Raw genomic sequence first — 26,396 nt, forward strand, 5'->3', positions numbered from 1 at the left:
CAGATTTCCTAGGTGGAGCTCAGAGGTTTTGTTTTATTTAGCAACATTTTCTTAGTGTAATTACAGGCCAACTCTAGTATATAAGAAAAAAGGCAGGTCTATTATTATGCCTCTAACACAGTGCTGCTTAATTTGGGGAAAGTTACAGATCCTGCTGAAAATACTAGCTGCCTTTAATTCCATACCATGTATGTAGGTCCCTTTATATATGTCATTTCTAAACCACACAGTGTCTCTGCAAAGTATTATCTCCGTTTTACAAATGAGAAAGCTCAGACTCTGAACATTAAAATAACTTGCGTAGGCTGCACTTCACCAGTTCTTCTCAACTTTAGCAGAGTCATGAGAGGTATCTTTCAGGTACATTGTTATTAATAAGTGTACTAAAGTTTGCAGACGATAGAAACTGGAACAGATTCAAGTTATTCTTGTACTCTTATCTCCCTCACTTGCTTTTTGATGTACTTTCTTGAATGGGAGAGAGAGAGAGAAAAATGGAGTTATAGCTTTGAGCCAGGAATTCACCTACCCTAGCCTATCTCATCTGGGCTAGAGCCCATGGTGAAATAGTGGTATATTACTAATAGTTGTAACCGTTGTGAATTATTTTAGTACTCTGCTTTCCTAGAAAGTTGTTTTGTGATGTATCAAAATCTGGATAATATATCTGTTGTGAATATCAAGAATGTGAACATCTTTTGTCAAAAAGAAAAAACAACAACAGCAAAAGAGAGGAAAAAGCAAAAATTAAAATTGAAACATGTCCTAGAGAGAAAAGGAGTGAGGAAAATGGAGCTTGAGCTCTCTTTTCCCCTGCCCCTGCCTTTTAAAAAAAATGTATGGTTACCAATATCAGAGACTGCAGTTTTGAGTTGGAGGGGAGCTCTGGGTTATTTAAATGGTAGACTATCGAAAAATAAAGTTTGGGAAAAATTTAGGATACATTCTAGGATCAGTTTTGTATTTTCTAATCAATTTTTGTTTTCCTTTCTTAGTATTAGTTCAGAAGCAGGCCTCGAAATTGATAGCCAGCAGGAAGAAGAGCCTGTTCAGGCATCTGATGAGTCAGATCTTCCTTCCACCAGCCAGGACCCTCCTTCCAGTTCTTCTGTAGGTAAGTTCCTGCTCTTGACTACAGTACAGCTTTTATACATCAAACTTGTTTGCAAAAGATCCTGCTCTGTTAGTTACAATTGATAATTCTTTTTTCCTTGACTTTTAAAATGCTTCATTTAAAAGAGAAATTTTATTTTATTAAAAGGAACTTGGCTTATATTAATGGGAATTGGTTACATTAGAGGTGCTATAGGGGTTGTGAGGGGGTGGGTTATTAGGAGAGAAGCTAAGGAGTAGTACTCCAGGCCTCCTGCCTGTGTTTAAACCAGAGCAGCTCCTTTTTTATTTCTTCTGCCTATTAGGTTCTACATGAGATTTGGTATGGAGGGTTGAGGGTTGGGAATTCTGTTGCTTCAAAAAAAAAAAAATTGAAATTTACTGATATAAATAGTTTTAAAGTTTGGTTTTTCATGTTTTTGAAGTTAACTTTGAAAAGGGCTATTTTATGTATCTTTCTTGCAATAAAAATTAATTCTGCAGGACCTTTTAAAAATTAATTAACATTCATTGAGCACTTACTGTGTATCAGACAGTATTCTAAGCCCTTTACCTATATTTACTCGCTTAATTCTCACACCAACCCAACGTGGTAAGCACGCATACCCATTTCATAGTAATGGAAACTGAGTCACAAAAGGTTGAAAAATTCCTTCCAAGTCACATAGTGAGTAAATAATGGGCAAGCCAGGATGCAAACTCAAGAAGTTCGACTCCAGAGACTCCACTCTTAAACAGTATACTACACTAGCTTATCTATCTCAAAGTTTTTAGGTAGGGAATTACTTTTATTATTGAAGAAATACATACTCAGTCATCCTCTCTGATTGTTTTCATTTTAAATGGTTTATAGCAGTAATCCTCAAACTCTGTTGTAGAACCTTCAGGTTTTATGGAAGACCTGCTCAGTTACTACTTTTTTCAATCATGGAACTTTCCTATCTCAAGATATATTCTCCCTTTTAGCCGCTTTTCTGTGACACATCAACCTATAGCCAGCATCCCCAGGTTCAGATCCTGTATCTGCCTTTTAACAGCTAGTAACTTTAAATCTCTGCTCATTTCATTGTGAAATATGGGCATTCATAGCTCATCTTGCAGTCAAGATTTAAAATAATGTATGTAAATTATATCTCAATGCTTTACACACAGTAAGAAAGCCCCAAAAAATTGTAGCTGTCATAGTTACTAGTAAAACAGTAATATTATTAATAATACAATACAATAACTGAAGTTCTGTGCCTCCAGTTATATCCTGATGTCCCATGAGAATTGTCTTTCCTCAACAGGAGAATTGGTACTAGCTATATCTTATCAGAGCTTGCATAAGAAAATATGGTTCTTGTTCCCTTTTACAGTATAATATGAAATTAGGGTGTTCTTAAATTTATTTGACAACATAAAATACTAAACCTCCCCATCTAAGCAATTATCCATTTGGTCCCCAAATACTTAAGTGCCCACCGAGTGCCAGGCAATTTCACAAAAACATTACTAAGAAAATGGTATTTAAGGAAAGACCTGAAAGAGGTAAGGGAGCAAAGCTGTGCAGCTATTCAGGGGAAGGTGTTCCAGGATGAGAGAAATAGTAGATGCAAAGTCCATAAGGCAGCGGTGTGATGTGTTCAGGGTCAGCAAGGAGGCCTTTGTGGCTGGAGCACAGTAAGGACAGAGAGAGACTAGCAGGAGGTAACAGGGTGAGGGAGGAAAGATCTAGGAGACCATTGGAATTTCTTTGGCTTTCATGGATGTAGCAGGTTTTTGGAGGGCTTCAAACAGAGTGGTAACATGATCTGCTTTAAAGACTTAACAGTATCAGTTTTGCTGCTGTGTAGAGAAGAGACTGAAAGTGAGTAATGGACAAACAAAGAGAAAGTTTGGAGGATATTGCAATAATTCAAGGTAAAAATGATGTTTTAGGATGGTAGAGTCAAGGTCGTGAGAAGTAGTCAGATTTGGGATATATATTTAAATTAGAGCTTGCGGGCTTCCCTGGTGGCGCAGTGGTTGAGAATCTGCTTGCCGATGCAGGGGACATGGGTTCGTGCCCCGGTCCGGGAAGATCCCATATGCCGCGGAGTGGCTAGGCCCGTGAGCCATGGCCGCTGAGCCTGCGCATCCAGAGCCTGTGCTGCGCAACGGGAGAGGCCACAACTGAGAGGCCCGCGTACCGCAAAATAAATAAATAAATAAATAAAAATAAATTAGAAAAAATAGAAAAATAAATAAATAAATAAGTAAATAAATTAGAGCTTGCAAGATTTTCTAATGATTGGATTGGGGACATCTGGAAAAGAGAAGAGTCAGATATGACTCATGTTATATTGTAATGGACTGTTGTTTCCTGAGGGATGTGGTATTTTGTTTCCCATTGTATTCCCCAACCCCTAGCACAGTGTCTGATAAATGGATAGGCACCAAGTACATATTTATTATTAAATTAGTAGAGTGAATGAATGAAAAAAGTCAAAAAGAACTTTTTTCTTAACTTTTTACCTTTTCTGTTTGTTAAATGTCCCTTGTTAAAAAAACAACATTTAAATATTGAACGCAATGGGCACCTCTGCATTTTATCCATGCATTCATTTAGTAATTAGTTTTTGTCACTATAACTGCTTTCTTGTTTATTAACTTGCTTTCTTGTATATTAATGCTTTTCTTAGATACCAGCAGTAGTCAGCCAAAGCCTTTCAGACGAGTAAGACTTCAGACAACATTGAGACAAGGTGTCCGTGGTCGTCAGTTTAACAGACAGAGAGGTAAATTTCTAACATATTGATCACGTGATAGGATGTGGGATAGTAATAAATGGAATGAGTTTTCTAATCCTTAAGCCTCCAATGTGTATCTAGTTTTTTTAAAACGTTCCAAGGGTTGATTAAATAAGTATACATTGAGCATATGATGTTTACTAATCTGTAAACATCTTGCAGACAAGTTTGTATACCATAGGTATATCATGAATATGTGCTTACATTTTATTTTTATTCATTTCTTCCTTAAATTCATGGTATAATCTGGAAAAGCTAAACTGTTATAGTGCTATGTAGATGTAACTACTTGTTACATCTCTGCCTATTGTTGTTATACTTTTTATACAGCAGAATAAAGCTTTGTGACTTGTTCAGCTAGTAAAAGAAATGTAAAATTTCAATATCTCTGTTTTCCAATGTAACTGTTAGAGATTGCATTCATGTAATAAAACATTAATCTGATTGTTGTAAGTTCCATTGAAGATGTGACATATCTAACAGCTTTTTGTCTACATGCCTGCACACTTGATCTTGAAAATTTTTATAATGAACTAGGGTAAGTGAATACTCTAGTTTTGAGCTAACTTTTTAAAAGATGCATTCAGTTTAATTCTTTTTCTCTCTTATAGGTATGAGCCATGCAATGGGAGGGAGAGGAGGAATAAATAGAGGAAATATTAATTAAGTGTTCTATAAACTATAATAACTGTGAATAAGCTAGTCAAATCTGTTTTAGTGTAATGATTGTCGAGTTGAAAAACATTTTTGTATTTAAATTGGTATGCTTATATCAACATTCTTTATTAATAAAATGTGTTTCAGTGTCAAAATTTATCATTCTTTTCTTCATTTTAGTTAGTCGACTCTTCCTTTGCCCATCAGTCTAAGGACAGTTGTACCAGACATTAGATAAGGTCTGTCCAGAACGAGTAGTAATGCCTCTTGCTGTTCTAGTTGGCACATCGATGTTATAGTATTGATCTAAACAGAAGAGAAGTCACTTTTTCAATTAAAAAGAAACAAAACACTTGAACTTAAAAATAGTTTATATTTATTATTATACTCAAAGACAGTATTTATCATTTTAATATCAGAAATGTATTAATTAATTTGAACTTTCTGACAAAGAGAAAAACAATTGCCTTGACTGATCTTTCACCATCTTTCAATAAAATTAGGTTTAACTCTGCTTTTTCAAAGTAAGAATTTGAGAAAACCGAGTTAGTTTAAAAAATAATTCATTTGGGTTTTATTCTTTTTGGGGGGGGGGTTATTCTTTAAAAAAATACATTCTGATGACATTTATATAGGCAGAAGAACTTACATTTTTATGGATTTTTCAAGGAAAAATATCCCAGGTAATATAATTTTGTTAATAAAATTAGTTTCTCAGCAACTTCTTTCTGATCTTACAGACTGTGTAATGATGTAAGTCAGTACAGCTTCGTGGCAAACAAGACCTCTGTTAAATGCCACAGATAATAGAAGTAAAATATTGTTTTCAGTAGCGGTTTTACTCAATTAATTGGATGTTTCTTCGTAATAGGCTTTAATCTCATGAATGATAGGGCAGAAATCAATTGCAATCCATTCAATTTAATTGAAAGTAAAGCAAAAATCTAAACTTTCTCTTCAGAATAATTAGAATAAGTGATGTAATTTAATTTCTCACCTTCAGTCACCATTGAACACTTGTTTTTGCTTTGAATTTATTCATGTTTCAGAGATTAGATACCATCTTCAGAAAGCTATTAAGATTTTACTTAATAACTTACCTTTAGAAAAGGCATAGTAATCATAGCCATCAGGTTTTCTGATGTTGGGCAGTGATATAGCTGAAGTAACCACATTTGGAAGTCCTCTCCACAGTGTACTCACTTTAACTTCATTATGGAGGAAACCTGCAGATGACACTTTAAAGGTATCAGATTGAAAGGCAATGTACTGTATTGGAAAAAGCAGCTGTTCGAGTCAAACAGACCTGGGTTTTAATCCCAGTTTGGTCACTCAGTAGCTCTGTTACCTTGGGTGAGTTAACTTCAATGCCTCAGCTTTTGCTATCTCTGATATGGTACAAATATCTACCTTTTAGGACTGTTTTAAGGATTACAGATTTGGATTTAATGTTCTTGGTTAATGGTATTATAATTAACAAGCCTGAATAAATTGCCTTTCTTAGCCACAAAGAAAAAAGTATTGATCTTTGGTCATTCATTGAAGCAAATTGATGTTTTGTATCAATTTATTATTATTAGAATAATACTAAGTATTAGGGTTATATGGTCAGTATTTATATTTAATAAGCCATACTCTGTAAGAAACTATTACATCTACTTCATGTGTAAGAATTTTTAACACAGTAAAAAATATTACCTTTGTCTTGATAAGTGACTCTGATGGGTGAATAGTGAATTCTGATGGTGTGTGTTTGAGAAGGCTCTATAGCACGTTCAAATCGACGTCTCCTAATCTGTGTCATTTCTCCATACACTGGATAACTTATAGCAAGCTTTCTTCTAGTACACTTTTGGGTGGGTTCCTGTTTATAAGTATACTGCTGAATGCTGCCACCTATGATGAATTAGAAAATCACGTACAATATGAAAATTAATTTTAATTCCCCAAAGAGATGGAAAAGAGCTTTTACAAGGTAGAGGAAACAATGTTTTTCATAAAGTATGTCCAGACATTAATAATGGTTATTAGTCAAGGTATTATAAAAATAATTACTAAATCTCGAAGTACTTGTGAATAAAGCCAACAAATTGCATGGTTATATATTTAACTTTGAAAATAAATGACATTCTTTATATCAATGTCCTGAAAACTCATGAAGTTGTGATTTGCATGTTGAGAGAGCTAAATACTTCTTACTGCCCTTTTTATTTTTTAATTGAAAATACTTGATTCTAGCCATTAAAGATATCTTTTGACAGTAAACCCTATAATAAATGGAAATACTGAATAAAATTTTCCTGGCAGATCACTCCTTAAAAGTTTTTTTAATTTTGTCAATTATGTAACACATACCTCTCTTGAAAAAATACACAGATTCAGGTCTGTTCTTGTATTTAGCTATTGTGAGAGCTGCCACTATTTTTCCATTTAGTCCTCCAAATCCTTTGGAAATTAATTTGGGATACCCTGCATCTTTTATATCATTGGTGAAACGCCAGTACTGAGAATCCTGGTAATTAAAAAGAGGAAATGATGTGAACAGCTTTTTTAAAAGGTTAAAAAGGAAAAAAAAGGTTAGGAACTCATTCTTAGATTTAAGTATAGGGAGAAAGTTTTAACTTAGTTAAGTATTTGAATAAGTTGACAATGTTACCAAATTGAGTGTTAACTATTTATTAAATTTTAATGATAGTTTATTAAAATATGGAGACCCTTCTGAAGTGGAGGTTAAATTGTCATAATAAAGAATAACTATTTGCTGATTTCTCTCACAAAGATATTTTTCTTACCTTAAAGAAGAAAGTTTTTCCTTCACAGTTGCATCTAGTAAAAACAGTATCAATGGGGGAGGGAATGCCCCAAACTTCAGTAATTCTACGAGGTGGAGATGGTGGACTGAATGCATTTAGCATCCAGAAATAATGACCTAAAATTGAAAGTGATGATCAGCCTACAAACTGAATCCCAGAAGAAATCAAAATGAAATCTTTTAAAAACAGTTTATCATAAAGAAGCAGATTGAATGTGTTAACAAGCATTCTATGATGTTTAGTCAGAATTTTTAGTACTAATACAGAAGGTAGTATTTGAACATTTCTGAGAGTAGATATTTCTCAAGTCTGAAATTTAGCATAACTTAAAATATTTTAGTTTCCCAGCTTCTCTAGGAAGAGCCTTCTGGCTTTGTGATTTACAGAAAATGACTTATCTCTCATTTTCTTTACCTGTTAGCATTAAGGAGTTATAATTAAATAACTTTATTTTGTTTGTTACTTTACTATGGCCAGTTTTGTTAATCCAATATTTTGGTATTTACCCTCAGGTCCTTATAATACTGTGTGAGGTAAGTTCATCAATCAGGTTTCCCTCCAGGAAGCTCAGCCCAAACTTGTACTCTCCCATGGCTCTTGCTCTCATAAGCACCAAGAAAAAAACAAGGGGCAGAAAAAGAAATGTGTGCAAAACTCACCTCGAAATGCAACTAATGTCCCATTGCGCAAAGTAGTCAGTCCATCTACCGGCTTACCGTTGCATAAATTAGTCTCATCTAAAACAAATTAACACAAATTAAGCCAATATAAAAATGAGAAAAGTGTTCCGTTCTTTTCAAAATAGAACCCACTGGGTTCTATTTCCTCTGTTCACCCTTTCCTAAGCTCTTGAAGAGTATAATTTGAGGTACATGTATTTCAGAGGTGAAAAAGAAGTGATATATTTCATAGTTGTTTTACTTAAAGGTGATATTATTCAAAAAGTGCTATATAAAAATAAATTATGAACTGGAATGGGTAAGGGTACCTGATCTTCTAAATTAGACAAGTATTGGATATTCGATCTCAACGTGAAATTCTGTTTCTCAATTCTGATTGCCCTGTGGAATTGGTTTGGAAAACAATATTGCAGATTTTTGCAATCCTAGGTTATTACTTGATTTTCCAAATAACAAAATAAACTTACTGTGATTACCCCTCTGCTTACCTGTAGAGAAGATGTAAAACTTCACAAGTTCAGGGTTCTAAATAATATATATCAATAGAATAATACTAAATCAGGGCATCCTGGTTCAGAAAGATTTAAGTTAACATTGTCAATTTTAAACATGAAAGTAACTGATTCATATTACCTGAAAACATGGGGTTGATGCCAATGCCTTGACTGGGTCCTCTCCCTATGAAATCAGTGCCTGGAATAACTATAGGAGTTAACACAGGGGGCCTAGGAATCATCATCTGAGGTTTTTCTCCTTCAGTAGCATCTGCATCTTCATTCTTTGGATTTACTTCGATTATTTCTGAGTTGGGAGTTTGGTTAGGGCTGGTGGTGGTTTGGAGCTTGGCTTCTGCTAAAGAGGTAGGGTTTGATTTAGGCATTGCTGATGTCATCTTTGGGGGAGTTGGTGTAGTCTTCGGTTTTCTCACTTTAGGTGTTTTTGTCTTTTTGGTACAAGTGAGCTTTTTGGGTGCTTTGGTTGGTTTTTGGGGTTTAGGAGTTGTCACTTGAGCGTTAGTAGCTGTACCTTTTGGTATAGCTGTTGTTGGTTCAGGTTTGCTTGTAGTCTCTTCAGTTGTCTTTTTTGTTGCTGTCATTACTTTGGGTGCAAGAGTTGTTGCTTTAAGAGTAATTTTGGATGATGCCATGGTATCAGTTGTGTCTTGTTCTGTGGCCTTGTCTTTAGCTGTTGTAGTCATTTCAGGTTTGGTCACTTTAGGAGCCTTGGTTGTAGGTACAGCAGGCTCCTTGGGACTGTTTTCAAGAGTCTTTGGTGTGGGTTCTACAGGAAACTCAGGAGTTGATTCAACAGGGCCCTTAGGAGTAGTGGGAGGCTCCATGGTGATAGTTGAAGGAGAGGCCTCTGAGGTGGTTGGAGCAGGTGTATTAGGAGAACTTGGAGTAGATTCCTTGGGGGTGGCAGAAGCTGGCTCCTTGGTGGTGGTGGGAGCTGGCTCTTTCGTGGTGATGGGTGTAGATTCCTTGGTGGTGGGAGCAGGAACCTTGGTGGTGGTGGGAGCTGGCTCCTTGGTGGTGGTGGGAGCTGGCTCTTTGGTGGTGGTGGGAGCTGGCTCTTTGGTGTTGATGGGTGTAGATTCCTTGGTGGTGGGAGCAGGAACCTTGGTGGTGGTGGGAGCTGGCTCCTTGGTGGTGGTGGGTGTAGATTCCTTGGTGGTGGGAGCTTGCTCCTTGGTGGTGGTGGGAGCTGGCTCTTTCGTGGTGATGGGTGTAGATTCCTTGGTGGTGGGAGCTGGCTCCCTGGGGGTGGTGGGAGCTGGCTCTTTGGTGGTGTTGGGTGTAGATTCCTTGGTGGTGGGAGCTGGTTTCTTGGTGGTGGTGGGTGTAGATGTCTTGGTGGTGGGAGCGGGCTTCTTGGTGGTGATGGGTGTAGATGCCTTGGTGGTGGGAGCTGGCTCCTTGGTGGTGGTGGGTGTAGATTCCTTGGTGGTGGGAGCTGGCTCCTTGGTGGTGGTAGGTGTAGATTCCTTGGTGGTGGGATCTGGCTCTTTGGGAGAGGTGAGAGCAGGGGATTTGCTTATAGTTTCAGCTTTGAGTGTAGATGCAGCAGGAACTTCAGATGTGGGTGCAAAGTCTTTAGTAGATGTTTTCTCTGCATTTTGTGTCTCTTTAGCTAAAGTAGTCTTCTCTTTTGCAATAGTTGAAGTCTGTTTATTTGTTGTAGAAGTCTCTTTAGTTTCATCTGTTGTCTCCTTATTGGCTGTCAAAGGCGTCTCTTTAGTTGTGTCAGAATTAGGTGGAATACTGGGTTTAGAAAGTATTGGTTTTACTATTGTAATCTTGGGAGTTGTGGTAAATTTATTACGTTGAGTGGTGGGAATGTTAGGAGTTGGGGTGAGCTTGAAATCACCATTGTCCGGTCCACTTCCAGCTTCATCTATTACTGGTGGTTCTGGGGTAGGTTTCGTTTTAGGGGTTCTTTTCTTCTTGTTTTCTTTTGCTAGTGAAAAAAATATACGTCTTTTATTTTTGTATAGTTTTTTTTCTTTAATACTGACATAAAGATGCCATCCTTATCACTGACTAGCTGTGTTGTCTCTAGGCAAATTGCTAATTTCTAACATGTCTGTTAATTTACTGTAAAATGATAAATGCTCAACCTATCTTATTGGGCTATTTTAGGGAATGAATGGGATAAGGGGTGAAAAACACAAGTAAAACTCAATAGAATATATGGAAGCAAGTGGCAACTTTGAAATGATCAATATGATCAATAACACTAATTCTACTCTTTATGTCAGTGTTCTTTGCCTGTCACTTTCTCAACTCTTCTTATTCCTTATTGCTTGGTGCCACTTCCTTCCTACTGGAAACCTAGTTCCAACATCCTTTAGACTCACTGCACCAATTCCCTCAGAGGCCTCTATAACTACATCCAAGGAATCTGTTCCAGTCACCCCCATGGTTCCTGCTTAGGCCTGTTTCTGTGCACATGGCTTTTAACTGCTTTCTTTCGTCTACCTGGATAAACTCAGCAGTCTCGGGATACAGAGAGGAGATTAGGATGCCATGGCAGCAAAAGGACCCTGTTTAACAGGATTTCCCCTAGCAGCTACCCCATAGGTGACATACAGAGCCCAAGAGGCACATCACTGAGATGAGCTCCGTTTAGCAAACACTTCTATTGTGTGCAAGACTCTCTGGATAACTCAAAGATTAGATATCTGGCTATTCAGCTGGAAAGAAGGCTTCAGGGAAATAACCACCCAGGAAATGAGTTCTTCAAAACTCCAGTATCCAAAATCCAGTATTTCCTGGAGAATGAGAATGTACTTTAGAAATCCAGGAAATAATAAAAAAAGCAGAACAAAGGGTATCTCTTTTTAGGAGGTAATAGCAAATTCTGTAGTTTCTCTACTACAGAAAAATCAGCCAGATATGACAGATAATTTATTAGGAAAATAATAAAGAGGATCTGTAAAATGTGGATAATAATATTGCCTTTCCAGAAAGGTATGAGAATTTAATGGATTAACATTTTAAAACACTTAAGGAAGTACATAAAAGTTAAATAAAATAAATCTGGGGAAGGAGAAATGAAAAGACAAGATAGAGGAAAGAGAAGAAAGCAATGATATCAGGTAGACAGGACTGAAATAGAAAATAGTCATCTCTGGTGCCATCCTGTGGTTCTACAGTTGCTTCTATAGTATCTTCTTCCTTTGCTTTATAGAGTGGTTTCCTAGCTGCTTGGCACTAATTTCCTATAGGAAATTTTCACTGGTATCTTCTAAAGTAATTTTTATGAAGTTACATACCCCCCCCCCCAAATATTGAAATGTCCTCAAATCATTCTACCCACACGCCTTACTTTTAGGTCATTATTGTCAACATGGCATTGATATAGTCACTGATCTTTATCAATGCTCAAACCTTTGGGTTTCTTCTTTAACTCTCTATTAGCAGCTGAATTTTTGGAAAACTTGATTTTCCGAAAAGTTGAGGAAGAGGAGGAGGAAGACTTGATTTTCAGAAACAGAATGTTCTATAAATAAAAAGTTGATCACACCAACTGTGATTTAAAGCAAAAAAGAACTGCCAGTTCAAATACAACAAAAAATGCTATTTATTGATCTACAAATGTCTGTGTTCTGCTTTTGTTTTATCAGTACTATGAGCAACAGCTCTTGTAAATGTCAGTTAAAAGCAAGGCACCTGAGCTTGTCACAGATAACTAGCGGTATAACTATATAACATTCTCTCAACTTCCCCATATCTTACAGAATCAAATTGTTCTGCAAACAAAATCATGGCTTTTTTTTTGTTTCTTTTTAAACAGTAAGACTTGTTTCTTCTGATTATTTTAACCTAGTCCCATACTGAGTTTGGTAAATAAGGAAAATAAATAACTGAGCATTTATACTTTGGCTTAAACTCTGCCCTAAAACAGGCAGTGTGATGAGCCTTTAATGACTCAGAAGATCACCCTGTACTATGAGGAGTCTTATAAAAGTCCACCTACAGGTTATTTCATCTCAGAAACCTCCTTTTTTTACATCTGTCATCTTCCTACCTTCTGTTATTTCCTCTGATTCTATAACTTTCTTAGTCTTCTTGCTTGATGATTTGGGTGAACGTTTGGTTGTTGATTTGATGGTCTGAGTTGTTCCTGGAGGTGGAGGTGCAGATTTTGAAGATGGTGGTGATGCAGGACTGTGCACTGAGACCAAGCAAGATGGGTCAGTTAACTTCTTGTTCATATTCATCAGCAACTCTAACTGTGAAAGGCACTGATGTATCTGGCTTCAAGAGTAAATGCTGGTGAAAACCTGTATAGGCAGGCTCTTGGCCCAACACCAACTACTCCAAGCTATCTGAAGATGCATTGCTACAAAAAAAAAATTGGTTCTCAAATTGTAAATTATGATGGGGAGCAAAGGCGCAGGAGTCAGAAGACTTCTAGTTCTAGACCTACAAGGGTCTATCGTGACCTTGGGCAAATGGGCAAACCCTCCTGAACCCCTCTTGCCTGCAAACAGAGGTGTTTCTTCTAGATGATTTCTGAAGGTATTTGCCTGCCTAAAAAATATGAGCTCTATACTTTGTGCCAGCCTCCTGTGATATCAAAATAATCACTGCATGTGGTTGACAGATGTTTGTGCTCTCGAGAAGATGTATTGCCCTTCTCCAAGATAAACAGCTTAGTGGTTTGATGTGTATCTTTTTAACCTACATGGAACATGTTTTGACCATTAGGAACCAGAAGAAAAGAAGGACTTCTGAAAGATAAGAAAGCAGAGAACGGGGTAGGGGGAAGCACTCTGGGTAGAGGACAGTGGTGATAAATCCTCCTGCTCTTACCAAACTTCTCCTCAGAACTCTGTTTTTGCAATCTGCATGAACTGACCACCATACCTTTCCCTCTTTCTCCTCCCACCGCACAAAAACACCAGGTACCTCAACTCAAGAAACAGTTTTATCACATTCTAACTAGCGATCTTGAGCAAACTATTTAACTTCTTGGATTGTTTTCTCACCCATAATCAGAGGCACTTGACTGCTTCAATTCTTGAAGTATTATGACTTTGAGATATATAGATGCCTACAACTGGTATCTATAGCAATCTTAAGTATGTGTTCCCTGGTGGCACAGTGGTAAAGAATCCGCCTGCCAATGCAGGGGACATGGGATGGAGCCCTGGTCCGGGAAGAACCCACATGCTGTGGAGCAACTAAGCCCATGCGACACAACTACTGAGCCCACATTCCACAACTGCTGAAGCCCACACACCTAGAGCCTGTGCTCTGCAACAAGAGAAGCCACTGCAATGAGAAGCCCACTCACTGACACAAAGAACAGCCCCTGCTCACCACAACTGGAGAAAGCCCGCATGCAGCAAAGAAGACCCAACACAGCCAAAAATAAATTAAATAATTAAAAAAAAAAAAGACTACGGGGTGAGATGCAAGATAGTTTGATTGCTACTTTAATGAAATATTAAGAAGAACTACAATCCTGCAGCCTGTGGAACAAAAACCACATTCACAGAAAGATAGACAAAATGAAAAGTCAGAGGGCTATGTACCAGATGAAGGAAAAAGATAAAACCCCAGAAAAACTAAATGAAGTGGACATAGGCAAACTTCCAGAAAAATAATTCAGAATAATGATAGTGAAGATGATCCAGGACCTCGGAAAAAGAATGGAGGCAAAGATCGAGAACATGCAAGAAATGTTTAACAAAGACCTAGAAGAATTAAAGAGCAAACAAACAGAGATAAACAATACAATAACTGAAATGAAAACTACACCAGAAGAAATCAATAGCAGAATAACTGACGCAGAAGAATGGAAAAGTGACCTGGAAGCCAGAATGGTGGAATTCACTGCTGCGGAACAGAATAAAGAAAAAAGAATGAAAAGAAATGAAGACAGCCTAAGAGACCTCTGGGACAACATTAAATGCAACAGCATTCGCATTATAGGGGTCCCAGAAGGAGAAGAGAGAGAGAAAGGACTGGAGAAAATATGTGAAGAGATTATAGTCGAAAACTTCCCTAACATGGGAAAGGAAATAGCCACCCAAGTCCAGGAAGCACAGAGAGTCCCATAGAGGAGAAACACACTGAAACACATAATAATCAAACTGGCAAAAATTAAAGACAAAGAAAAAGTATTGAAAGCAGCAAGGGAAAAACAACAAATAACATACAAGGGAACTCCCATAAGATTAACAGCTGATTTCTCAGCAGAAACTGTACAAGCCAGATGGGAGTGGCATGATATACTTCAAGTGATGAAAGGGAAAAACCTACAAGCAAGATTACTCTAGCAGGCAAGGATCACATTCAGATTTGATGGAGAAATCAAAAGCTTTACAGACACACAAGAGCTAAGAGAACTCACCACCACCAAACCAGCTCTACAACAAATGCTAAAGGAACTTTTCTAAGTGGGAAACACAACAGAAGAAGGGACCTACAAAAACAAACCCAAAACAATTAAGAAAACGGTCATAAGAGCACACATATCGATAATTACCTTAAACGTGAATGGATTAAATGCTCCAACCAAAAGACACAGGCTTGCTGAATGGATACAAAAACAAGACCCATATATATGCTGTCTACAAGAGACCCATTTCAGACCTAGGGACACATACAGACTGAGTGTGAGGGGATAGAAAAAGATATTCCATGCAAATGGAAATCAAAAGAAAGCTGGAGTAGCTATACTCATATCAGATAAAATAGACTTTAAAATAAAAAAATGTTACAAGAGACAAGGAAGGACACTACATAATGATCAAGGGATCAATCCAAGAAGAAGATAAAACAATTATAAATATATATGCACCCAATATAAGAGCACCTCAATACATAAGGCAACTGCTAACAGCTATGAAAGAGGAAATCAACAGTAACACAATAACAGTGGGGGATGTTAACACCTCACTTACACCAATGGACAGATCATCCAAAATGAAAATGAATAAGGAAAGAGAAGCTTTAAATGACACAATAGACCAGATAGATATAATTGATGTTTATAGGACATTCCATCCAAAAACAGCAGATTACACGTTCTTCTCAAGTGTGCATGGAACATTCTCCAGGAGAGATCACATCTTGGGTCACAAATCAAGCCTCAGTAAATTTAAGAAAATTGAAATCATATCAAGCATCTTTTCTGACCACAACACTATGAGATTAGAAATCAATTACAGGGGAAAAAACGTAAAAAACACGAACACATGGAGGCTAAACAATGTGTTACTAAACAACCAAGAGATCACTGAAGAAATCAAAAAGGATATCAAAAAATACCTAGAGACAAATGACAATGAAAACACGATGATCCAAAACCTATGGGATGCAGCAAAAGCAGTTCTAAGAGGGAAGTTTATAGCTATACAAGCCTACCTCGAGAAACAAGAAAAATCTCAAATAAACAATCTAACCTTACACCTAAAGGAACTAGAGAAAGAAGAACAAACAAAAGCCAAAGTTAGTAGAAGGAAAGAAATCATAAAGATCAGAGCAGAAATAAAGGAAATAGAAACAAAGAAAAAAATAACAAAGATAAAAAAACTAAGAGCTGGTTCTTTGAAAAGATAAACAAAATTGATCAACCATTAACCAGACTCATCAAGAAAAAGAGGGAGAGGACCCAAATCAATAAAATAAGCAAGGAAAAAGGAGAAGTTACAACAGACACCGCAGAAATACAAAGCATCCTAAGAGACTACTACAAGCAACTCTATGCCAATAAAATGGACAACCTGGAAGAAATGGACAAATTCTTAGAAAGCCATAACCTTCCAAGACTGAACCAGGAAGAAATAGAAAATATGAACAGCCCAATCACAAACAGTGATTAAAATTCTTGAAACAGTGATTAAAATTCTTCCAACAAACAAAAGTCCAGGACCAGATGGCTTCACAGGGGAATTCTATCAAACATTTAGAGAAGAGCTAACACCCAACCTTCTCAAACTCTTCCAAAAAATTGCAGAGGAAGGAACACTCCCAAACTCATTCTATGAGGCCACCATCACCCTGATACCAAAACCAGAAAAAGATACTACAAAAGAAGAAAATTACAGATCAATATCACTCATGAATATAGATGCAAAAATCCTCAACAAAATTCTAGCAAAGATAATCCAGCAACACATTAAAAGGATCATACACCATGATCAAGTGGGATTTATCCCAGGGATGCAAGGATTCCTCAATATACGCAAATCAATCAATGCGATACACCATATTAACAAATTGAAGAATAAAAAACATATGATTATCTCAATAGATGCAGAAAAAGCTTTTGACAAAATTCAACACCGATTTATGATAAAAACTCTCCAGAAAGTGGGCATAGAGCGAACCTACCTCAACATAATAAAGGCCATGTACGACAAACCTACAGCAAACATCATTCTCAATGGTGATAAACTAAAAGAATTTCCTCTGAGATCAGGAACGTGACAAGGATATCCACTCTCACCACTATTATTCAACATAGGTTTGGAAGTCCTAGCCACATCAATCAAAGAAGAAAAAGAAATAAAAGGAATACAAATTGGAAAAGAAGAAGTAAAACTGTCACTTTTTGCAGATGACATGATACTATACGTAGAGAATTCTAAAAATGCCACCAGAAAACTACTACTAGAGCTAATCAATGAATTTGGTAAAGTTGCAGGATACAAAATTAATGCACAGAAATCTCTTGCTTTCCTATACATTAACAATGAAAAATGTGAAAGAGAAATTAAGGAAACACTCCCATTTACCATTGCAACAAAAAGAATAAAATACCTAGGAATAAACCTACCTAGGGAGACAAAAGTCCTGTGTGCAGAAAACTATAAGACACATGTAAGAAATTAAAGATGATACCAGCAGATGGAGAGGTATACCATATTCTTGGATTGGAAGAATCAATATTGTGAAAATGACTATACTACCCAAAGCAATCTACTGATTCAATGCAATCCCTATCAAATTACCAATGGCATTTTTTACGGAACTAGAACAAAAAATCTTAAAATTTGTATGGAGACACAAAAGTCCCCGAATAGCCAAAGCAGTCTTGAGGGAAAAAAATGGAGCTGGAGGAATCAGACTCCCTGACTTCAGACTATACTACAGAGCTACAGTAATCAAGACAGTATGGTACTGGCACAAAAACAGAAACATAGATCAATGGAACAAGATAGAAAGCCCAGAGGTAAACCCATGCACCTATGGTCAACTAATCTATGACAAAGCAGGCAAGGATATACAATGGAGAAAAGACAGTCTCTTCAATATGTGGTGCTGGGAAAACTGGACAGCTACATGTAAAGGAATGAAATTAGAACACTCCCTAACACCATACACAAAAATAAACTCAAAATGGATTCGAGACCTAAATGTAAGACCGGACGGTATAAAACTCTTAGAGGAAAACATAGGAAGGGCACTCTTTGACGTGAATCACAGCAAGATCTTTTTTGATCCACCTCCTAAAGTAATGGAAATAAAAATAAACAAATGGGACCTAATGAAACTTCAAAGCTTTTGCAGAGCAAAGGAAACCATAAACAAGACGAAAAGACAACCCTCAGAATGGGAGAAAATATTTGCAAACAAATCAATGGACAAAGGATTAATCTCCAAAATATATAAACAGCTCCTGCAGCTCAATATTAAAAAAACAAACAACCCAATCCAAAAATGGGCCGAAGACCTAAATAGATATTTCTCCAAAGAAGACATACAGATGGCCAAGAAGCACGTGAAAAGCTGCTCAACATCACTAATTATTAGAGAAATGCAAATCAAAACTACATTGAGGTATCACCTCACACCCGTTAGAATGGGCATCATCAGAAAATCTACAAACAACAAATGCTAGAGAGGGTGTGGAGAAAAGGGAACCGTCTTGCACTGTTGGTGGGAATGTAATTTGATACAGCCACTATGAAGAACAGTATGGAGGTTCCATAAAAAACTAAAAATAGAATTACCATATGATCCAGCAATCCCACTACTGGGCATACACCCAGAAAAAACCATAATTCAAAAAGACACATGCACCCCAATGTTCTTTGCAGCACCTTTTACAATAGCCAGGTCATGAAAGCAACCTAAATGCCCATTGACAGACGAATGGATAAAGAATTTGTGATACATGTATACAATGGAATATTTCTCAGCCATAAAAAGGACCAAAATTGGGTCATTTGTAGAGACGTGGATGGATCTAGCGACTGTCATACAGAGTGAAGTAAGTCAGAAAGAGAAAAACAAATATCGTATATTAACACATATATGTGGAATCTAGAAAAATGGTACAAATAAACTGGTTTTCAGGGCAGAAATTGAGACACAGATGTAGAGAACAAACGTATGGACATGAAGGGGGGAAAGCTGCAGGGAGGGATGGTGGTGTGATGAATTGAGAGTTTGGGATTGACATATATACACTAATATGTATAAAATTGATGACTAATAAGAACCTGCTGTATAAAAAAATATGTAAAATAAAATTTAAAAGAAAATAAATAAAAATGAAGTACTGAAGATCTAGTTGATGCCTTCATTTTCAGTTGGACCCTGACTATCTCTGTGAATTCTGTAAATGATGCACTACCTTCATCAATTTTTTATCTTTGAGTTTTACAAAAACCTCAAGTAATCTGACCCACCACTTGGTAGCATAAACTATTGTCTTTATTAACATGTTCTCTCAATGCTTTGTCATTCTCTAACCATCTTCCCTCCCTATCCATCCTCTGCCCAAAATAAATTCTTAGTTTTTTTGTCTCACAGCCAAAACAACTGTCAGAGTGATGAGTAAATATGGAACACTTATCTCATGTGTCCTTCTGAAAGCTGTAGGAACTCTGAACTCTGCGATTTTGATTACAGGGGCTTGTCTCCATTATTTTTGGAATGCTCTCCAATGAAAACATTGAAGAGTTAAGAAATATTCCTTAACTATGCTGATTAATAGTTTTCCACCCTATTTCTCCACTGTTTGAAAGAAGCAGAAGGTGCAGCCTTGTTTAAATAAAATAAGATTATGCAAGCAATGCTTATTTTCACTTTTACCCCCATAAATATTCTTGTTTTAACAGAGTAGGATTTAAGAACAAACATTTGGTAAAAGAAAGGAATTCATTATTTAAGTACATTGTTTAAAGTCCTTTTTTTTTGGTAAATCTGGAGGGTTTTATTATGCCCTCAAGAGTACTCCTTCAGGACCAAAACCAGAGAAGAGGATTTTAAAATGGAACTACCTATTTTTATTGACTCCTTCACACACAGGCATTTAGATAGAGACTACTGAGAGGACTGTAGAGATCAGAAGGGAAATACAATGGACAGTTAGCTTCTTGGTTTGCCTATCAACTTAGTGCTTTAAACTGACTCAAATTTACTAGTTCAGAGAAGCTGGACGTGTTGATTCTGTCCTCAAATATACACTCAAAAACATTGAGAGCAAAAGCACAGATAGCTCAAAGGACAGTTGACTTTGTGGGGTCATCACCATAGGATTAGACAAGAAATCATCAAATGAGCTGCTTACTGTTGATTTAACCTGAAATTGAACCACACCTGGAGGAGAAAATCATGTATGCCCAGCCCCTATCCTCTCCGTTACTCAACCTGCAATCACTTGCACTCCTGGAGCCTGGCTGAGCCAGGGAGTGCTTTAGAAGAAGCATTCCTTCTTTAATTCATCTTGGTGAAACAAAATTAATATGAAATAGCGTATATGTTAGTAAAATCACGACCTGAGTTGTACCGCATGTTAAGACATTATCAGTGAAGCTAAGACAGGTGCACAGATCTGGCTGTACTGAGAGGCAATGATTGGTACTGAGATGCTTACCTTTTTCACAAAAACTGTCATAATCGGAACAACACTTGCCATACTTCTTACATTCTGAGTCACAGTCACACGCCCTCCCTCTTGAAAAGGACTCGAAGCAGCGGCCTTTACAGGAAAACTCTACCCAGAGCAAAACAAAACATTATGGATTATTGGTTACACAATCAGTCATGCCCATGTACTGATAGCCATTTCCCACCCTACAGCTGACTAGAGTTCCAAAAGTGCATAGCTAAGTCTTTTATTTGGAATTTGGAAGATAGGTGGTTTCCCAAGTGGAGACAGCCCTGGTCAAGAAAGAAATATGGTGACTAAGGAAAATTTTCTTGCCCTTCAAGGCTCCAAGAGACAGCCCAATGCTGTCTGAGTCATTTCATGTATGGACAGTGGAAAATTGGGAAATGCCTAAAGAGGTAAGTACACTTCATATGAATTCCCACCATTCTCTCCTTTTGATACTGCTACTTTTTAAGTAGATTTTTGTCAATTGAGCATGCATATTCTACAACAATATATTCTAAAGAGCTGGTTTAATATAAATAGTCACTCTTTAGGCTCAAAAATCATTTATAATACAGAAATCTTCGTGATGACAAACTGGGTATGGTGTCGAGTTGAAAGATTTCAGCCTAATCCCATGATATGGACTATATAAGAAGCCTGCTCACTTCCAAAAAAGCCTTGGTTAAAGCCACGATGATTTACCCAGGCCTATTTGAAATAATTTCCTTACTCAACAAACAAATTGTACAACAATATATTTATCAACTTCACATGCAAATTCTGAAGCAAATATAACTTTGAGCCACTTTTAATTATACCTTTCATAAATTAAATATGAAATATTGGCACATTAACAAGAAAATGGTTCAAAGTATGTTTAAATGAAGTATCATAATTTAAAATTCATACCCTTTGGGATGTAACTGAAATTCATCATTATACACTCATTATTAAAAACTTTTAAAGTGCCTTTTTCAGGTAATTTAGAAACATATTAATAACAAAAAGTTAAACAGCAAGATTATTTTATGTCCATGAATTTTTTGATGAAGCTATTCAAGGGCTCCATCCCTAAGCAATTACCTCTCTGGTTAATAGCAAAGAATTACTCATTACTATTTACTTAATGATTCCTGAGTCATAGTATTGTCTCTATTTAAAACAAGACATGATACTTGGCACTAGTCAGTAACCTTGTGCAAGTGACAGACTTCCAGGCTCCCCTTAACCTCCCTCAGTGATCACAAGCTTTGACACCACCCTCAGGCACAGCACACTGCAGCATTTACACAAGGGAAGGGAAAGGCACTTCAGCACAGAGACGTGAAATAGTGTGACAACAGCATTGCAGGGGGTGCAAGGAGACTCTCACAGGACATGTGCTTGACAGACGAGACACCAGCTCTCAGGACTTACCTACAGCGCAGACTTTCTTGAAGTCAGGGCAGCACTCCATGTAGTGTTGACAGTTATAATCACAGTTGCAGGTGGCATCTCTAGAATACCCTTCCCCACATCTCCCTGCACAGCTTGATAAATCTAAAATTATACAATACTAGTGTAAACAGGGCCAAGCCACTTTGTAAAAAGGAAGAAATCTAGGGAGGAGGATAAAGCTGCTTGATGAGGCAGAATTTTATCAATTGGAAAGGTTGGGAATGATGGTTAGCAATGGGTCCAGGTGACTTTTGCCTGGTCTCCTAGGTGACCTTGATCATGCCATTTTATTCATTACTAGACTGAGAAGATAAATGCACTTTTGAAAATCAGGCTGAATAATGGCTTTGCACAAAAGAGGATGGTATTCCTGGAGGAGGGCTGGCAGCTACAGCTCTACTGATACTGCTACTAGGATGATGACTAGTTGCCATTTACTGAGCATCTCTGTGCTGGGCACTGAGTCATACATTATCTCTAATGCTTATGAAACGTTGCCAGGAGAGTATTAGTAGTCTCTTTTTTAGAGGTAAGAAAGCTGAAACACGGAAATTTTAATAACTTGCTCAAGGGCACCCAGCTACTTAATAACTCCAGTATATATGTATTACAGGTCAATTAACACCTATTAATCATTCATAGTGGACTTCCCTGGTGGCACAGTGGTTAAGAATCCTCCTGCCAATGCAGGGGACATGGGTTTGAGCCCTGGTCTGGGAAGATCCCACACGCCTCGGAGCAACTAAGCCCGTGTGCCACAACTACTGAGCCTGCGAGCCACAACTACTGAAGCCTGCGCACCTAGAGCCCGTGCTCTGCAACAAGAGAAGCCACCGCAATGAAAAGCCCGCGCACCGCAACCAAGAGTAGCCCCCACTCGACACAACTAGAGAAAGCCTGGGCACAGCAACAAAGACCCAACGCAGCCAAAAATAAAATAAATAAATTTTAAAAAATCATTCATAGTGACCTCTTTCACTCTTAGAAGTGTCTTGATTTGCATAGTAAATTATATCGTCATCCTAAGTAAACAGCCTACCTAGAATTTGAACTCTGATATATCTGATTCTGATACCCAAACTTGTCCTGATCACATTGCCTCTCATTTCTGATCATACGTTTACAGCAAGCTAGTCATGCCAGCACAAACTTTCCTAGGCCCCTGCTCCTCTCATGGGTGGGGATAACTGGGTGCTATAAGTGTTGGGGAAGTCAGATGCTTACGACCACCACTAAACAGAGTACCAAATAGGTGACTCTTGAAAAGCATCTGGACTTGAATAAAGGTCATGAACAGAGTTATTTTGGGTAAAACAAAACAAAAACAAAATTTTTTAAGTCATTTAGAAAACACCTTGAAAACCTCCCTGAAAGATAACCTCAGAAATGTAACAACTGAATCCATCTCTGGAATAGAAACTGGCAGGTGCAATGTCCTAAATCCATAGAGGGACGCAGAAGCACACTGAAAAATTACTCAAAATAATGAGTCCAGGAAAGTTAAAGTCTTAATATGCAAATAAAACAGTAAACATTAGGACAATTTTCAGAACTTTTTACATACACATGTGCACAATACATACAAAAATGCATATCATATATAGTATATGTATATAAATACATATATATAAAGAAAAAAGAATGGGAAGAGGCTGAGAACGCAAGAAAAGCAGACAAGACAACATCAAAAGGTTATTCTTTTATAACTAGCAGATTTCTGAAATAGGAAGTCAATCATCTTTACAGGAAAATTTATTTCCATAGATTTAATGGCTGTCCTACTTTTATTGATGTTGATTTTAACAACTAATTTTAATTTCATTTATTTAAAGGAGAGTAAAACTGTTCTAGTGAACAGCCAATTGTATCACAGAGGAGAGGTAGCTTAGGAAATGCACCCAGTGTTATGAACCTTGTAATATTATTCTGAGAGAGCAGAGGGTTTGGATACACCCTGGTATTCGTCATTCCTGATTAAATATTTATATTTTCTTTCATGCGTTTTTCCACCTTATCTAAGTGATTCTGAAACTATGTCCATGGCAGGCAGCTATCTCACATGCTCAGGCTTATTTAATTATTTTACTGGAAATGTAAACAATGCCATAACAGTCATGCACCTTGATTTTTCTTCTCTCAGATTTTGCTTATCAGAGAAAAAGAAAAAAAGAAAAGGACATTGTAAAGCAACCATACTCCAATAAAAATTAATTAAAAAAAAAACAATAACTTGAACCAAAAAAAAAAAATGAAAAGGAAACAAAAATCCAAAGCTTGGTGTTATTGTTAAGTAATTTATCTTGTGATGCTAGAGACTTCTGTTAAGGTGATTACACTGAATGTACCTTAAAATTCTCTAAAAATGAATAACAAGAACTGTTCATCCAGGACTAACTCTGTTTTTGGATGGCTGTGAATGGTTCAATATTATAATATAAAATGACATTCATACCTGTGTAAATTTATATCTGGATGAACAGTCCTTATAAGAAAGAAGGCGCATTTTCAAGATTAATAAAATGTCATTTGAAACATTGTAAATGTTCATTGTAATATATCGACATGATGCCATAATTTATTTGATGTAAAAGATTAAATTTCTTTGTAAACATGTAGGAAAAAATTATATGCTATATACATATTGTTCATTTCAGTTAATCTGATGATATTTTATCATTTCAGCATAGTTTTATTGTGTAAGTGTCTATATTTTTTTAAACCTTTGGGAGAACTATAGGAATAATTAGTACAAAAATTATTCCATTGAAAAGCTCAAAACTTCTTGAAAAACTTTGTAATACAAAATGCTTATAAATATGCTATATATTCTATACATAATTTTAAGGTTTTATTATGTATTAAACTCAAACAAATATACGTTTTTAGAAATCTATTTCTTTTGTTGTCATAAAAGTCAGAACTGAATGATTAGCAATAGTTGTTAAATGAAAGTATTTTTGATGGTTAAGTTACCTTGAGAAGAAACTTGCTGAATCAAGAAAACAGAAAGCAGCAACAAAAAGTAAATGGGAAGTATTTTCCTCTCCATAGTTGTTTTCGGGTACTGAGCCCTTGCTGAAAAGAAAAAAGTATCAGAAAACTGCTCTTGAATCTCACCACTAATTTATGCCTGTGTTACATACAGTGTTTCAGTAATTAAAATGCAATTTAATGATAAAAGCCATCTGATTCTTGAAACAAGACTTTTAAAGTAACCAGCCTTAATTCGTTGTAAATATTTGACCATTAGATTTAATCTTATGCAGAAAAAAAAAATCAGATCACCATCACAGTCATGTTACTGACGATTTTAATACTTTAGAATCTCCCCAAATAGAAAACAGACTTATCTTCAAACTCTATTCAAATTACAGCATGTACTTACAGTGCAGGGTTTAAATCCTATCTTGGGGAAAAAAAAAAAATAATAACCAGCTTCAGTAAAATTTAATTTAACAAACAAGAGTTATTGTTCCAACTTTCCCTTAACTCTCAAAATAAATTTATCAGCTTCCAGCAGGTGTATTGCATAAATGTGATCTTTTCAAAACTTTCCAACCACTATCCTTATAAATCTTTTCAAACACCTTTAATAAGGTATATCCCTATTGAACTGAAAACACATTTAATTCCATGAAGCAAGTTAACTTTGACACTTACCCGTAAAAGGAGAGATGAATTTCTCCAATGTCCTGGAAGTCTTATATATCAGGGCAAATACATTGGGATGAACCAATTAGTCCAAAGGTTAGACAAAATCAACAGTGACAACCTATGAAATCAAACTTTCCTCATTTATTGGAAGAGGTCCCAGACTTAGGCAACATCTGAAAAACACTTCCATTAAGAAAAATGACTACTACAAATAAATTTAGATTTATTGGCCCAAACACACTTCTAATTTCTAAGTGAAGTGAACAAATTGTTCTGAGATGGTAAATTGCTCTGGCAGGCTTTGACTAGTGCAGCAACTTTAAAATAGTCAAATGCTGGTGTCATTTCTTTCTTTCTTTTTTTTTTTCCCCCAGTTAATCCAGCAAAGAGTGATTTTGAAATTCACCTAGTGTCAGTTTGTGGCATAAATTTTCTGAACTTATACTATTAATTCTAATGTACGTTTCTTGAGTATTTTCATTTTCTCTGAGCGCAAAAAATATGCTTTCGATTCTACCTATTGGTAGATGATGTACACTGTGGATTTTATAACTTCCTTTACTATGTAAAAACCTGCTTAAAAATCGCATTGATATCTCCCTTAGCCCCTTTATTTAAGCCCAGCACTGTTTGGAGAAGGTCTTTTTACTTACTAATTAACTTCCTTGCCACAGAGAAAATGTGAACCGTCAACCTTGCCGGGCTGGGTCAACTAGCTCAAAGTTTTACCCAGTTTGATATGCAGCGTTCCTGTTCAAGTCCTATCTACCTCCATAAGACCCAGTTTATGTCCTAGCACCCCCCAAAAACTTGTCTGATCGATCCAAAGCACATCCAGAATCATTGAATTAACTGTTCATCTGTTTCCTCTCCACCACCACCCCACCCCTCCTCCAACAGTCTGTGAATTTCCCAAGGACAACAAA

General features: G+C 36.7%; 2 protein-coding genes across 11 annotated transcripts in view; one reads left to right on the top strand and one right to left on the bottom strand.

Moving 5' to 3' along the window:
• TPR (translocated promoter region, nuclear basket protein) overlaps positions 1 to 4,618 on the top strand; it is a 65,199-nt gene extending 60,581 nt beyond the window's left edge. Inside the window, exons 50-52 of the mRNA XM_082834670.1 lie at positions 996 to 1,114; positions 3,777 to 3,872; positions 4,496 to 4,618. Coding sequence (XP_082690796.1) covers positions 996 to 1,114; positions 3,777 to 3,872; positions 4,496 to 4,551 — 271 coding nt within the window. The 3' untranslated portion in view covers positions 4,552 to 4,618. The remainder of the gene's footprint in view (positions 1 to 995; positions 1,115 to 3,776; positions 3,873 to 4,495) is intronic.
• A 91-nt stretch (positions 4,619 to 4,709) lies between these two features.
• On the bottom strand, positions 4,710 to 25,514 carry PRG4 (proteoglycan 4). 10 transcript variants are annotated; one of them, XM_082834675.1, is made up of 13 exons: positions 25,477 to 25,514; positions 24,790 to 24,891; positions 21,796 to 21,918; positions 20,377 to 20,496; positions 12,565 to 12,711; positions 9,653 to 10,491; positions 8,668 to 9,559; positions 8,014 to 8,091; positions 7,334 to 7,470; positions 6,897 to 7,053; positions 6,240 to 6,437; positions 5,642 to 5,779; positions 4,710 to 4,847 (listed from the first exon to the last, which is right to left on the bottom strand). In XM_082834675.1, the coding sequence occupies exons 2-13, from the start codon at positions 24,863 to 24,865 to the stop codon at positions 4,750 to 4,752; spliced, it is 3,003 nt and encodes a 1,000-aa protein (XP_082690801.1). In that variant the 5' UTR covers positions 24,866 to 24,891; positions 25,477 to 25,514; the 3' UTR covers positions 4,710 to 4,749. The 10 variants fall into 10 exon arrangements, with proteins under 10 accessions (XP_082690801.1, XP_082690800.1, XP_082690799.1 ...); XM_082834674.1 differs by having other exon boundaries at positions 8,668 to 9,466; positions 9,536 to 10,491; XM_082834673.1 differs by having other exon boundaries at positions 5,642 to 5,767; positions 8,668 to 10,491.
• Between the last annotated feature and the right edge of the window lie 882 nt (positions 25,515 to 26,396).

Source organism: Leucopleurus acutus (assembly GCF_964270905.1).
Source record: "Leucopleurus acutus genome assembly, chromosome: 2".
NCBI lineage: Eukaryota > Metazoa > Chordata > Mammalia > Artiodactyla > Delphinidae > Leucopleurus > Leucopleurus acutus.

What these genes read in the sequence shown, in the direction of transcription:
- PRG4 (XM_082834671.1), bottom strand. Translation starts at nt 24,865, where the DNA reads ATGGAGAGGAAAATACTTCCCATTTACTTTTTGTTGCTGCTTTCTGTT. An exon ending in TCAGCAAGTTTCTTCTCAAG is followed by an intron (nt 21,919 to 24,789) that starts GTAACTTAACCA and finishes GTATAATTTTAG; the next exon opens with ATTTATCAAGCTGTGCAGGG. An exon ending in TGACAGTTTTTGTGAAAAAG is followed by an intron (nt 12,712 to 20,376) that starts GTAAGCATCTCA and finishes GCTTGGTCTCAG; the next exon opens with TGCACAGTCCTGCATCACCA.